Below are 16,708 nucleotides of genomic sequence, written 5' to 3'. Positions count from 1 at the left end.
AATCATGTACTATCTTGCTTCCTTTTTCTTTGTACAAGATATAGCACAACCAGATTACTTGTTGTTATGGTAATGGTATTAATATATACACTATCTGAATAAATCTAGCATGAAGTGGCAAAATAGCAGGACTCCCTCAGCACACGACATCTAGTGACACTCATCAGAGGGGACAAAGAGCAAAAACTCACGTAAAATCTCAATTACAGCAATAATCCAGGATCTCCTCTGCAATAATTTAGTTAGGACTCAAAATGCTATCCTCACAAGAAAATTAAACCAAACCAGTGTAATTTCCCATTCAACAACTATTTCTTACAGCTACAAGTTGCTTGCTCCTCAGGCAGAAACATCCTCGTACATCTTCCAAAAGCACGAGTCCCTATCATATCTGAAACTCACAATCCTCTATCAAAAAACAATTTGGAGAAAATAAGCTATCTAATGCCACTACAATTTGGAGAGCAGAGAAATGCTCAAGTATCAATGAATTTCTACACATGATCAGAAACAAACAAAAGCATTATTACAAATCCATGTAGACCCCTAAGTGATGCTAACTGTATGCTAACTCAAAGCTATAAGAAAGCTGGAGAAAGCAACATGATTTTTCCTGTTCTCCTCTAAAATAACAGAAATATGCTGCTACACTAGCAGAAACATTAATCTTACTGTCCAGATGTTTACCATATGTTATGCAGCAAGATTCATATTATACTGTTGTCTTTCATCTGCAATGCAGTCTTCTCTGTCCTCCACCTAACTAACTGGAACAGCCAGGATATTTCTAATAGAGAAGCACAGCTTTCACTTCCTCTCAGAGTGTCAGTTGCCTTCCTGAAGCAGGGGCTTGTGTTTTGTCAAAATCCAGCAGCAAAGTTGTTTCTACAGTCAAAAAATCAAGTGAAGCCATTTATTGAAGCTGATGCCTTCCTGACAAGCCAGGCAAGCTGTGCTCCTTACAAGCTGGTTCTAAAAATACATTCTGCTGGACAGGTCAGTGGTCTGTACACTCCATAGCACTATGCTGACTGATACCACTGGAGTGCCATCATCATTTGCCCTGATCAAAAGGAGCACAGAATGCTCAGAGTTATCCTTTATGTTTGCTACTAAAAAAAAAAGAGTAGAAAAGTAACTTTGTAAGCTGTTTATTATGTTGATAACAATACATAATAATAATAAGCAATCAAGAGCCTTTTGCTGTTAAATTTTCCTTTCAAACACTTCCTAAGTCAACTGCATTTAGCAAGGGTTTAATAAGAGATAAGCAACAGTGAACTCAAAATGTATTTCTAGGGCCTTCATTAAGATAACATTTTCCTTGTTTGAACATTTACATTTGTGTGTGTGCACGTGTACGTACATACATACACACTGTGTATCTGTATGTGCAGCAATTTGTAGTGGATATCATTGTATCTTCCCTCCCATTACCTAAACTGAGTATATTAAGTTTAAATCAGAACAGTACCAGGATGTTAAATGAGTGAAGGACAAATGAAAAAGCAGGACTTATGGAAAGGAGGACAGTGGGCCAGAAGAACTGAGAGAAGCATGGGCACAGATTGGATTCTATGGGAAATCCGGTACTGGAACAAACCCTGGGAAGCAGACTTCATTACTGTCTCTCTACCCTGACTGCTGAAGTTCTCTCTCTGGGTTTGATCAGCTAGATGTGCATAACTTATATCAAATAAAAAAATCTCAGAGTATTCAAGGCTTTCCTGTTCAGTCCTCCTGAGAATTTCAGTTGTAATCACATACTTGATTTCCCCAAATAAGTAGGATTCAATAAACACACATGAGCTAGTCAGTAAGATCTAATATATATTACATACAATCCATTAGCTGTTTCATCATCATTATTTTTAAAGCTAAAAGCATATCAATTCTATTTCTTCTTTTATCATTTCCTGTTGCACAAGGCCCAGAACATGAGTTCTGGTCTGTAAGTGAGACTTTGGGGCGCTTCTAACAAAAGAATACAAAATATTTTCATATCTAATTTGAACAACAGTTTTAATATTTAATGTCACTAATACGCAATCAGAATTTTCCCTGCGACAGCACCCACTTAGAGAGAAATCAGTTAAAATCTAGTCAGTATTACCAAATTGTATTTATGTTTATATCTTATCTACTTGGAGTAATAATTCTCTTCTCACACAAAGACTATCTGATCAGCCACCTAGTAGCAATCTCACATACACAGGGTACAACTCCAGAGCCAAAGCATCGTCATAAATACAACAGTGCAGAACAAAACTTCATTTTTATGTCTTTATGCTACTGCTACTCTGCTTGTGATTAAGACAAATAAATAAATAAGCATACAAAGAGATGTATTTGTAGAAGTAAAAAATAGTAGGGGCACTTTTCATTTCTAAAAACAAGCATGTAAGGTAAAAACGTATATGCAAGGTATTCTTGTTAGGTTTACTTTTACCACGTTAGACCTCACCAACAATGGCTTCACAGGGCTTGCAGAAGAATCATCACAAGTAGAATGAAAGCATGAACATATGCAATCCTAATCCACTTGTGTCCAAAACAAATAGCGCACAAAGCTGTTAGGACTAAATTCTAAATGGAATGTTTCATTCCTAGGCTCTTCACCATTAATATCACTACAGTGAAAACTATTGGCAGCACGCAGGACAACTTACTTTTGAGGATACTTCAATTTTATTTCATTTTCAGAATTATTTTTAGATGCATATGAAACTTGGAAAAATTCAATGGCTGCATTTTAACCATGCAAATCTTAGAACTGGATGTTGCTTCAATCACGTGTATGTTTACAAGCACCCATGACCTAACGCAAAACTTGTATATTATACGTGACTGCTCCACAGAACAATTTTATAGAGTAAATTCTGTCTAATGATACAAAATCTGATTAGGATTTTAGGCATACTTCTATCCAGCAAACAAAATCTGACAGAACTACAGAGCTACCAAATGTGGTTAAGACAAGAAAAGAACACTTTGTATTACTAAACAGTTTTTCCCAGGACAGTTACTGGGATATCCACTCTGCAATATAGGGCTATGTGATACGGTGAAGCAATAGAGATCAGAAAGTTGATGAGAGGAAGAGTGGGATTGATCCTGATGTCCACCAAATCTCAGTATATTGCAATAAGCTTACAAATCTACAAGCAGTTATTTTTAGATCCCTTCTAAATGAAATAGATGCAGACTTGAATCAATAGAAAGGTAGAACACAGATACTGTGCCTTGGAAGTTAGCTTCAGCTGGCCTATATTCACCTGCTGAACTCAGAATATTTACACATAATACTGATCCCCATAACTGCAAGTGTAAACTCACTAGAAGTGTAATTTAGCTACTTTCTATTTACATTATATTCTTCTACCAACTTAACTCTTTTCAATACACAGTTATTACGTGCTTACCACTGTGCCTAGAAACTGAATGCTTGTCTCTCCAGAGGCATTCCGAGAAATCCGCTGAAAAACACAAATGTAAGAATTGATTAAAGCAACTCAAAATTTGTAAGCATTCCATTTTATTTGTCACATCACTGTAAAGTAATCAAAAATAATTGAATACATAAATCTATGCATAAAACAGATAAAATAATTTCCTTCAACAGAAGTACTAAAAGTCTAAATCATACTTGCTCTCAGATTTTGGTTTTACTTCATTCAACTCACTAAAATTTATATTTGAAGGACAATGAAGGCAAATATGGCCAAGTACAACACAGAGCAACCTTGTGCTCGAATGTCATGAATAATGAGGCTTCTGCCATCTCTGTGATTCTGTATTCCTGTTACTCACATTTAGTATTATCTTCATTCTCTCCTAATGAGAGACATTTTAATCTCTTTTTAAAATGCAAACCTCCAATGATGCTACTTTGAAAACAGAAAAAAAAATGACCTTATGAAATGTCTGGTCACCTACTGTGGTTCAGGAGTTGATTGAAGTTATTAAAGAGTCTTCAAATATTACATTGTCAGTAAGCCTCAAGACAATGCAAGAGAAAATATATTACTGGTATTAAACATAATTTAAATATGCAAAGCATATAAAGAATTCTTTCTTCCTGTGAATAATTTTCTCCTTCAATGTCGAAAGTTTTTTCTCACAGTTTGTTCCTACTGTTTAAGCTATGGCCCACATAGGTGCCAACGCAAGGAACACAGCCCTCATTTTACACAATGCCAAGTGTACATAAACGTACTAAACCACTAAACATCTGAGATTATTAGTACTACTGCAAAGAAATCTTCAGCATTTTAAAGACAAATCCTAAGAGCAGGGCTGCAAATAATCTTGAGAGCTCTTTTAGCCTAAGACTCCCAGCAGAATCCAAACACACCAGTGTGACTCCCAAATGATGTGTTTCTAACTCATTCTCAAAATCTTTCAACTGCAAAAATTTCACAGTCTCCCTAAGCAATTTATCCCAGTGTTCCACATCTTTACCATTAGGAAGTTTTCTCCTAATATTTGATTAAAACAACCCTTACTTCAAACTGTATTACTCATATTAATTCTCATCTTTTTCATCACACACAGGAAACACAGATTATTCCCTTCCTTTCTACAGCTACTTCCACGTATATGAAGAGCCCTTATCATGGCTCCCCTAAGTCTTGTCTTGCCTAGACCAAATGAGAAAGTAGTACACTAGCTACAGCTAGATATCCCCCAAAACAATTTTAATAGCAATAAATTAAATCCTGGTTCCTTTGCACTAATGGTGCACGTTCCTCAGCTACACTTTATGAAGTAATAATTACTACAGCCCAAACACGCTCCTTTTTTGACTTAACAGGTCACACACTGACATTGCAATCTGTACAATCATATGAAAACAAAGGGTGATGTGCCAGAGCCTGACATATTTCAACAATAATGATTAATGGAATGGAAAATATGGGAAATAAAATTTCATACAAAACCTGACGTTTACTTTTATAAAGGAAACAGGAATATACACTTTTCCCACAGTCTAGGATAAACACAATCAGGTTTTGGAAACCACAAAGAAGAACAAAGTACCGGCTGCCTACAATGAATGAACCGCATGCCAAAACAAACAAGTCCCAACCACTTGATAAGCTGTCAGAAAACGGCAAGCCGAAAAAAATTAAAGGATTTAATTTCTTTTTTTCCTGGAATGCCCTCCACCCTTGTTAGAGTTCTGTCACTTATTGTGCTACCCTTTTGTCCACTTTCAAGGGTCATTAGAGACCTTTTCATGTCCTAATAAAAATTCCATTTTTTTGGCTAAACTCCCTGTCACACAGAAAAACACAACTTAAAAAACAAAACAAAACAGAAAGGGAAAAAAAAAAGCCCTTTTGTCATTTTCTTTAAAGGCTTTCAGAGTAAAGCCAGGTATCTTGACAACTTGACTTACTTTTCACACTGAAAAGAAAATCATTAAAATATTTCCTCACACAGATTTCCCTTACTTGCAGCCAAATAAGCTAGCATAGCGAAAACCAAGCACTTTCAAAGATAATTTAATAACCACTTTAATAAAGCCAAATAAATATGTATATAAAGAAGGCACCTTCTAAAGCCTCAGCCTCAAGACAAGACAAAGATAGCAGCACTTTTCCTGATTTGACACTGTTGAAGCACACTGGTATCACACTATAGAAGTTTCTCTCTCCTACTGTTTGCTGCGTCCAAAACACAAAGCATTACATTCAGTGTCAATCACATTTAAAGTCAGTACAAGCACTAAAATCCGTTTCTTAAATTAACATCTGGGGTGGGGGGCGGAAATAATGGGCAAGGTGAAGAAAACTGTTAAGAAACAGAGGGGAAAAAGAAATTTCCATCACGCGTGTATGTAAAAAACAAAAAGAAGGAAAGGTGGAGAAATTCTCCAAGTCACAAAACATTTGTTACAGCAAGACCAAAAAGAACTGCCAGGCTTTTGAGAACTGTGTTACAAAAGAAGTCAGAACATTATCATAATTAATGTTTCAAATTACAGTAAATAAATTTCAGCTATTAGATGTGATTAGATTTTTCTGAAAAGAGTTATTTCTGTTCCACTGGCAAGCTTCTGTTTCTGGGATTTGTAAATGTAATTGATGTTTTCAGGAAAATGAAAGGACATGGTTAACAATTATTCTTTTATTTCCCACCTCTTCAGAAAAAGGACCAGTCTCCATTTTCTCTTGTAAAGTTAGATATTTACATATTCTATACCTCATAATAGATGGTTTCATATTGCATGTGATAGCAGGAAAGTAATCAAATAGAGGTAACAATAGAGAATAGCTAATTATATGCATTTTCATTGCTCTCCTAATAAATTGCAAATTATTTGCTAGGAGGTTCATGCCAAAAAGGCAAGGGAAATTTATCAATTGTTCAAAGACAAAACATCTCCATGTGTTTACCTGCTAATACAGCAAAATTACACCGTTGAGATAAATTATGCGATCTTAGATATAACCAATTTCTTTTCTGGTTGATGCAGTGCACAGAGCTTCAGACTAACTTAATTAGTAGCATGTGAGTTAAAAGTATATTTTTCCTTCCTTATGAGAAAGCAACAAGCTAACTCAAATCTGAAAAAAAATCACAACTTCAAAAAATCCATCTGCAGTCTCAAAGCTGTCAAACGGGTGAGTGTTACATAAATATTATATGTATTTTTACACACACAGGTTACAGTATGTTATACTGCATATGCTATGTATATACAAACAAAATGCTTATGCACACATGTAAAAATAGAAAAGTGTATACAATCATACAAAATGTGTTTGAACCTCCTCCTCTATCTTGTGTATGCTATACCACAGTCATTTCACAAATAATCATTTTAATCTGTTAATCCCAGTAAATAACAAGAGGTTAGTGTGATATGACTTTAAATTCTTCTGCTTTGCCATAGAAAATTATTTCCACTTAGTTGGGTATCAATGATGTATTCATGTAAGATGCAGTAGGGCTACAATCAGCTTTGCATTAAGCCTGCAATGGATGAGCTAGCAGACAAAAATGATAACAACCTTTACAAGAAGAAGGATAAAGCAGCTCAAGAAAACAAAAATATATATTACTGAAAGACATTCTTAACTGACATTATTAGACAACAACAAGATCTTAGACTATTTTCCACAAATCTTCAGGTCTCTAAGACTCTCCAGCTAATGAGCAGCTGCAGAAAAGGAGTAATACAAAAAACAAAGGAACTGCAACAGACCAAAAGCAATTTTTTTTTGCTTTTCTTACAAATGAAAAAGTAATGATATCCCCCAAAGTCAGAATTAATTTGAACTGGCAAAGGCAATCAGATAAATAGACACACAACCTCCTCAATGACAATTATCTAGAACTACTATATACTGGCTTTATTTGCTGAAAGTAAAAGCTAGAGACCATTTCTTTTTTTCTGGAGACAGAAAACACACAGATTGTCAGGAAATGTTTCTTATAATTTTTTCAAGTTATGGCCTGACTGTATTCCCAGCCGGGCATGTAGCAAACTACCAAACCAAAACCAAAATTACAAGCCCAGAAAATGTATGGATAGGCTACAGACAAAATTTTTAGCAAAATGCTGGTAGTTTCCCAGCATGGAGCTGTTTTTCAGAATGCAGAATTTCTTGCAGCCCAACCCCTATTGCTTCATTTCAACTGCTCACTATCAAAAATTCTGAACATCTTATGCCAGGATTTTCAAATGAAGGATGCTATCCACTTTTTGGTGAATACTTATTCTTGAAAATTCCACCTAACAAAACACAGGCCAGAATCATCCCCAGACAGATTTAATTAAAAAACAAATTATTCCCATGATCAGGAAGTCAGGGAAAAAAACCCACAGTATTTTACCTTGTAAAATTCTAACAGATTCATTTGCTAGTACTTAATCTATGAGATTTTGTGTACATGAGGATGCTTGGACATCTGGAAAGCTCCATCTTCCACCCATGTCACTCCTACCTTTGGAGTCCCATGGCTGGGTCAGAAAGGAGGAAAAGGCTGCAGAAGTAGCTGTGAAACCTTTAAGTCATCCTCTCAACAAAAAGGGGGATTGATTTGACCTAATCAGTCCCCTTTTCCATCTCCTTCAAGAAAGCAGAACTTCATTTCAGCACTGCCTTTCCACCGTGCAAAATGCCAGTCGAGGGATGTAATCCCACACTGGCAACGTGACCAAGATTTGCACTATGCTGGAGTCCGTCTATATTGCACTGCATGTTCAGACTTCTTCACCCTCACAAGCCTTTCCACTTCAAGAATCACCCTACTTTTTCACAATTTAACATTCTCCACTGGTGGTGCCATCATTTTATCACCTTAGAGCATTAAAGTACAGACGAGAAGTCAGCCTGATTTTGTGCACTGCTCTACCCTTAGCCATTACCAGTTTCAGTTCACACTTTATAGTAAATGAAGCCTCAGTGAGTTTTCTTCCTCAGGGCACGTCCACATTTCCCAGGTTCTTACGAGGGCAACAGTCATCCAGTGAGGAAAGAGATGATCAAGGGCTGGGTACGTCTTTCCCATTGAAAGGAATCCTGCCAGAATGCTGAAATACTGGCCTCCCCTGGCACCTGTTGCAAGCTACCTCAGTCCCTTTCCAGGGATTAAATGGAATCTGTTCCTAAACAGTACAAATATAGATGCTAAATACAGGGTGAGTAGATTACAGGGCATCAATCCACACAGACAATTGTGCAGGTGCAGTTTTTAAGAGGCTGAGGCACCATATCACTACTTTTTAGGAGTTCTCTTAATGCCTGGGATTCAATTGCAGTAGATGATTTGGCAATTTCTGTCCTCCCATGAACAGAAAAATAGAAACATAGATTCTTCCCAGTATTTCTTTATGGGATATCCAGTGCAACTGTTACTTGTTACTTCTTTTTTTTTGCCAAGTTTTTTTTTTTAATATTAAAACCACTGCAGGTATGCTATTACATATACAGAGATTGCCTTCTAAGTATGTTCATGTGTTTCTTTAATCCTGAGATAGGTAGGTGCTACAAAGAAGTAGATGACAGGTTTTAAAACAAAACAAAACAAAACAAACCAACCCACACAATCCCACCCTTCCCAAACAACCACCAAAAAAAAAAAAACCTCCACAGGAAATACTGTTTATTTGGTGTCAGTAAAGAATTAATTTAAAGGACATTTACTTCAATTCAAGATTTACAATAATTAGGCATTTAGCCTTCTCTGTGAACGTCTAATTTTTTGCTGTTACTACATTAATCCCAACATGACTAGAACTTCTGGAAGCTTTGCCCTTGTTTTGACATACCATGATACATCTTGTTCCTATAAGGGGGGAATTATGCAGTCAAAATGCCGCCACGTGATTCTAGATCTGATAACGTCTCTGACTGCCCTGAGAAAAATTCTTGACAGGATCCATTGTCCTTTCTCACTCTTATTCCCCTCCTCTTCCTTCCCCTTTGCTCTCTGAATGTGTTACCATGTTCAAGAGAACCATTTCTCATCTTTCAGGGTTTACATATCATAAAACTACAATGTCCGTCAGCAACTGAACACAATGCTTTGGTCCTGGGATACATACTTATAGTTATTCATCCTGAATATTGTTTGCCTTGAAAATGTATGGCTCCAAGAGGAAAAAAATATGGCATAAGATACCATGACAACTAATGGTATTGGATTAACATCTTGAGCAAAACAGGATAAAACTAATCCCATTTCAGAGGGATTGATTGAACGTATCAGCTGATCACTCATTTCCTTCCTGAATGAAAAAAAGAAAGTATATTCAATTAAAGAATTGGTAAAGGTAGTAGTGTGTGATTTTAGCTCTTCTGCTGTAGTTTCATGAGCCTTGATTCCCTTTAATTTTCCCCTTCCCTTCACATATTCTCCATTTGAACAACGGACAAGAAATCTGTACCAGATTTGGCTAGGTTAGCCATAACTAGAACAGGCTGAAAAACAAACGGGGAGTGAGCTACAGGTTAATCAATGTGGGCCATCGGGAATTCAGTGCTGGGGCTCACACTGGCTTTTCTCTACCCAAAAGTACAGCTATGTGGGTACAGGATAGCCAAATGTCTGCAGATCATTCCGAGTCCCTCTTCTGGAGACAAGAGCAAGAGTAATTTTGAAATCATGGTTGAAGGACAACAGCAGACTATGTGCAGTAATTACACAGCACTCAAAAATGGACTGTCAAGCAGTCATGAACACTGCTCACTAAACCTTCCCAAAATAATTTTCAGGGGTTAAGAAAATAAGTGTTCTGAGGTAATGGTACTTTAGACTGAAAACCTATATAATGTATCCTATCATTATCACAGATTACATCTGAGATCTCAAAACAGCAAAATGACAAAAAGGTAATTCTTCTTATAAAAGTAAAAAAATTACACATATGAAAAAAGTCTCTAAAGAGTTGTAGGAAATGAATACTTGGGCAAAGGCTTTGTTCTCCTGTCAGACATTTCCCCGGAACAAAGACTTCATAACCTACAGCATTCTCATTTTTTCTGTTATTATAGACCAAAATAATAATCTAAAGAAACATTGTATCGGAGAAGCACTTATATTTGTCATACCGCAGGATGCAGAATATACTACTCCTGCTGCAATTGTTGATGCAATAAATAAATTAAATGAAAAAATAAGTGATGCCATCACCAAATTCCCTTTAACACTAAGTAGAGAAAGCTCCCCTGATAAATCTTCATCTATTTCATTCACAAAAACACTTGAAGCTTGAGACTGATGATTTCAGATTTACAGGATCATGTTCTTGTTTAGCAACTCCATTACTCTCTTAATTACAGCTTGCTGTGACTGATAAAGACCTTTTTACTGTAGTTTTGGATGCCCAATAGACACAGAATAGTTATGCTGGAAAGGACCTCTGGAGATCAGGTAGTCATATTCCCTGTTCAAAGCATGGCTAATGTCAAAGGGACACTGAACTGCTCAGGACCTTGTCCAGTTGAGTTCTTGCTACATCCTACAGAGCTTCAGTTCATCAGGGACTAATTCTCTGAAAGCCAGGAAATACAAAAAAGGAGGTATCACCAGTGCTATGGTAAAATTGCTTTGCTGAAGGTGCCAAAAGTCACAAAAAGTCTTCCCAGGATCCAGGCAGAATGCCTACACTACCTTTAGAGGGTAGAAGGTTTCATAACAGTAAGATAGCAGAGCTGGGGCGTCACAACAGTTCAGCAATGAAAAGGCTGGGTGCATATGATGGAACTAAGGAGTACAAATTTTTAGCAAAGATGGTGACAAATAATTCAAACTAACCCATTCTATGGTTCTGGCTCAGCTTCCTTTTGCTACAGGGAACAATCTGCAAGTAAAAGTTATTTAAGGATGAGTGTTTGATGGTGGGATCAATGAAGGCACAGCACTCAACAGCACTAAGCAGCTGTAAAATTTGTCCATTGCCATAGAGCAGTGAAAATCCGAATCTCGAAATCTGAATGGTCAGTGGGGTGGTTTTTGAGAACCTGCCCAAACACAAGCAGTTGTTGCTTTGAGGATCTCCTCCCAGATGGACTTTTTTCTTGAGCAACCTGCTCACCCTGCGGATATCTCGTCTTCCTGTGCAGTGTCCCAGCAGAAGGCACGCACCGGCAGCCTGACTAGTAGGGACAGAGCTGCAATTAGGTTCAAGCCCATCTGCTGGACTCCATGGATTTCTTGATTTATCTTGAGGTCCCCTTATATTCCAGTTCCCGTGAGGAATAAAAGATGTTCAAAATCTATGGAAAAAGACAGTTTATTCCTTCCTTCCACCTGCTCCCCAGTTCATACTGGGAGACAGAAGGGGTCATAGACAACTTCTGTGGTCACAGGGCTCACTGAAATCTAGCTTACTTGCAAATGGGAGGAGAGACAGAGAAGTAAAATTGCCCTAATTGTCCCAAAATATGCCTGTTGTCCTTCTTCCAACTGTCATTACTTTCCAGGATACCATACTGAGCCACACCATTCTCCCCTCCAGTTTCCACTGGAATTCTTATTTTTCCCTTCCACAACTCAAATCAACCCCCACTTTTCCACTCACTCTTCACAGGAATCATTAAGACCCCAATTTTTTCATTTATTTTTATTCTAAATATTTTCCAAAAGGTTCTATCATATTCAAATCCTGTTTTATATATATGAGTATTTTAAATATAATTTTTATTTAAAATATAATATATGCATTTGCAATTAAATAAAACCCAATCCCTTCAAATCTGAAGAAGGTATATTGTAACTATATTCCTATAGTTCCTTGATTTTTTCAGCAAAGTCCGAATTCATCATATAGCTAGGTGTAAGTCAAATTCTGAGTCACTACATCTTTTGAAAAAAGTATGGGAAACCATTTTTGTGAAGTATTTCTGTACCAAAAAAAAAAAAAAAAAAAGTCATTTGCTTGGTGGACAAAATCCTATACTTCAGGATGTGTTGAATCCAGCCTCACCAAATGAGAAGTAGAGTTTAGTCATAAGTAGAGAAAATGCTGAGAAACTGGGATTAACCGAGCAACTACTAAAAACAACCACAAAAAATCCCCCATGATGAAATCTGAGTGCTACAAGAAATGCCCCAGGGTCTGCCCACACCCCCATCCCCGGAGACTGTATCTCAGAAATCTCTTGCTCAAATGACCCCAAGTTTTCACCACCTCATCACTGTGTATAAAATCCCATGGATTTCACAGTAACCCAAAGCAGCACAATGATTTCAGAGCCCTTATGCTGCAGGCACAGGACCTGCAGTATACCCCAGGGTTCTGGTCCCACTCTCATCTGGGGACCTGGCCAGGCACTCCGCAGCTCCCATCTGCTGCACACAGATGGGCTTCCTCACACAGGAAACAAAAGCAGGAGGAGGGGGGCTGCCACACATCCTTCTTGTGCCCTGGTATGCCCTAGACAGACTGTGACCAGGGCATACACTTCTCCTCAGGCACTCGGGTCCCATACTCTAGAAACTGTCCTGGAAAACGCGAGTTTTAAACTCAAAGACCCTTCATAACTCTGCCGCAGAGTTGGTGCTCTGCTTTGCTCTAATTCTCATTGAGCCTTTAGCAGAGGAGTGAAAATACAGAAGCACGCTTAATAACTTATTTTTAAACAGATATGCAAAAAATTTGAATGTCTAGACTATAATTTACATAAACATATTTCAAACCAAAACATTTTAAAATTATTTATTCCCTGTTTCTATGCTTAAGTGCTTTGCTAGACTGTGGCCAGACTGCAGGACTGAGCCAAAGGTGCATAAATCAAACCTTCAAAGAAATAAAACTTACATAAAGATTGTATTTGGTTGAGCAAATTTAGAAGAATGAAACCAACTATGAAGAAAAATTAGACTGGCTGCAAATTAATAAAGCACAGCTGGAATTATTCAATTCATCTATATTTGTTGCTTAAATGGCTCTAGGGCTAAGTTTTGCAGAAAGAAGATACTTCAAGACCTAGGGGTCAATTGCTTTTGGAGACAAATTGACCTACAGGAACGCACTTGTCTAATTTGGTTCTTGCAGTGGGGCAAATCTACAGAAATATATAACCAAAAAACCAATTTTGATTCCAGTGAGCGACTATCAGAGGTCAAGTTTAAGGTTCCCATAAATTTACATATATACACTAAAAGATTAATAGCTTCTCAAGCCACTGAGTTTCTCTGCTAAAAGCAAAGGCAGATAAAATCTGAGAAGGAAACAACATATGTGCTTATTCCACGTTCTGTTGGCTAGATACCACGCAGTCAGCTCATTGCGTGTTGCTGTGGCTGGAACTGCAGTATTTCATAGGGTTTGGTCATACTCAGGGAGTGCAAGTAACACGGTTGCTGGCTCAGCTCCCAGAAGAAAGCTTCTTCAGATCATATGATCATTAATTTTGAAACTAATTTTATGGGCCAATTTAACTATTGTTAGCTTAATGATGTTACTACTGTTAGTTATATATCCGGTCATACAGTAATATGGTTTGCAATGAGGTCTTGTGAACACAGTTATCCAGTCTAAATATGCTTTTCACCTAGGCAGGTTTTATAGATTCATACCTTGGTATTTTTTCCTGTTCAAAATTAGGAATGTACTTTATAAAATGGCACCAAAATGGACCGGTATTAAAATAGTAAAAAAGAAAAACATACTTAACAATACAAAATTATTTTAGATATACACACTCCTTGAAGCTGGCATTAACTTCCCAAGAAATCTACAGAACTTAAGTTGGGAATTTACTTGGGAACATAATGAAAATTTCACTCTCAGGCAATACTAACCTTGAAAGATGAAGTAATTTTTTTATTTTCAAGTTTCAGTCTTTTTAAATTCAATCAAAGCAAAAATAGTGTTTCCAGCTGAGTAACTTACTGGGGTAAAAATGAAAAACTAAATTCACACATTTCATTGTAAATGATGAGAAATCTGACCATTGTATCACTGATAAATGTATAGGAAATAGATACTGTTGTATGTGGAAAATACTTCCAGTAAGTTTTGATTTGTTTTTCATTATTGCCAGGATCAATAGATATTTGTAAATAAATGATTTGTCAACAAATCTAGAAGTCCTGACGGAGCTAACATTTAGAAAAGCATTCTCTGGTGTGTAGAGTTGGTTGCAAACATGTAAGTGTTCAGAAAGAAAGAAATTACAATCACTTTAAGCTTTTCAGTCCTCTTTTCTTAGAGTCACATAAGTTTGGGATGTTTTCTCTTTATCTTATCAAATCATGGAACTAATCATATTGCTTATAGGTATATAAAAAGCATGTTACATGGGAGATGTGCTGCCCTGTGACTTTCAAACCCAAAAGTGTAACAATCACACAATCCAAACATGAGGGAGAGACTAATTTTACTGTAGGTCCCCACGCAGGTTTTTGCTGTGAGTTAGGTTAGGAGGGAGGGGTTTTTGTTTTGCTTTCGTTGATCAGTTTTGTTGGTTGGTTGTTTTTTTGCAGTGAACCATTTCTTGTTTTTTACATGATCAAGAAACTCTGTCTCCTCACAAGCCACTAAATAAAGGGAACCTATAAGCCAGGGTAAACTTCTGTCTAAATAAGGAACTTGTTATTAAAAGCAAGATATTCAAAACTCTAGATAAGTAACTTTGAGTGCATCCAGAGCTTTAGTGGAGTGAATTTGTCTCAAAGTCGAAACATTCTGCTGTTTGTACAACATCACATAATTTTTATGATGCAGCAAGTTTAGACCCCACGTTTCAGTATTATTTGTATGCCCAAAGAGGCCTCGGTGAGATTACCTGTATAGTCCTCTGAGTGCCATCAATGGTGACAGACAACAAGGGTGAAGCCAGGTTCCACTCGCTGGTCACATTCAGTTTCATCCCATCAACTTCCACCTGTTGTGACACCAAACAAGGCTGTTACTATGAAGACAGACAGAAAACTGATCTCAAGTTCATTACTGCATACAAAGCAGCAACCATTTTAAAACAGATGGCTCCCAAACAACCTGTCATGTTTACTGCTTCTGCCATAAAAGACAGGGTCCAACAACAGAGTCTTCCAGCTATCTCTGGGGAGAGGTGAAGGACCTGTGAACAGCTGCCTCTGAGTAGCAAGGTTTCAAGTGATTTCCAGCAAGTAACAAACAGCCATCCAACTTTTAAACCTATCTGGACATGCTACATTTACTGCAATTAGACAAGTAATGCATATAAATTCCAGTGACACCTTGCAACCCACACAACAGGGCTTGCATATAATATTCTCTCCAAGGACCAAGGAAGAACTTTTCCTATGCTTCTAATGAAGGGCTCTGCATTGTTATCTTAATTAATATGAGGCAGTAATTAATTCTTCGGCGTTTTGCCTCAAAGTCTAGGAAAACTTTGCAAATCCTGACATGTTTTCTTCCAACATACAGCTGATAAGAGGAATACAATTTCTGACTTGAATGCCAATATGCTTATCCAGAAAGTGGGGTTTTTTAATCATACCATATTCATTATACAAAAAATATTTCTAGGTGAAGAGCAAAAATTCTGCGTTCTGAAAAAAGTGTAGACCAGCATAGCTGTAATGACACTTCTATCATTCTTCTGTAGTATTATACTGTTTAAAAAACACACATCACACATTCAACACTATAAGAGCCTCAGAGAAAGAGATGGTTAAGAAAAACATATATGGACTAATGTAATTGGTGATTAATACTTATGGAATGTTTTGAACACTCATCATACTATTGAAGGTAGGTAGCTATTATTTCAGTTCTATAATTTACTATAAACTATAATGAAAAATCATGGTTGACCAATTTCCTTCCTCTCTCAAAATCTCCAAAGTATTTTCCAGTCAGTAAATTTCAGACAATAGTGATAATGACACAACTATTGCTTGCATTCTCAATTAACATAGAAAAAAATTCAATGCATTTAGAATAAAAGCTGAGCACACCTTTTGCAAAATAAAACTTATAAAGCCTACTCTTTTAGGTGTCAGACTTACCATTATTTGATCTAATAATAAGAAGAAGCATCTTAAATCCATAGCAGAGAAGTGCAGAGGAGCAGTGTGTAATTTGATAAATTTATTTCAGTTAAGAAGAAAAAGTTCTGGCTTAAAAAATACTCTAATTTCACAGACTTAGTTTAGAACACCAAGCTGGCCTTAGTGATACAATCTACGCAATTTCCATGGGCTTTGACAATAAGTAAAGTTACATGTAAAGAACAAGAAGAAAAACAAGTCATTTATA

The 16,708-nt window shown here is 36.9% G+C and overlaps 1 protein-coding gene across 1 annotated transcript in view; it reads right to left on the bottom strand.

The window, feature by feature from the left end:
- The window catches only part of PCCA (propionyl-CoA carboxylase subunit alpha), a 264,586-nt gene that overhangs the window by 55,786 nt on the left and 192,092 nt on the right, over positions 1-16,708 (bottom strand). The window contains 2 exon segments of the mRNA XM_040054654.2: positions 3,423-3,476; positions 15,249-15,347. Of these exon segments, the coding sequence (XP_039910588.2) occupies positions 3,423-3,476; positions 15,249-15,347 (153 nt within the window).

This window comes from Hirundo rustica, chromosome 2 (genome assembly GCF_015227805.2).
Source record: "Hirundo rustica isolate bHirRus1 chromosome 2, bHirRus1.pri.v3, whole genome shotgun sequence".
NCBI lineage: Eukaryota > Metazoa > Chordata > Aves > Passeriformes > Hirundinidae > Hirundo > Hirundo rustica.
This window is presented reverse-complemented; position numbering and strand designations above follow the sequence as displayed.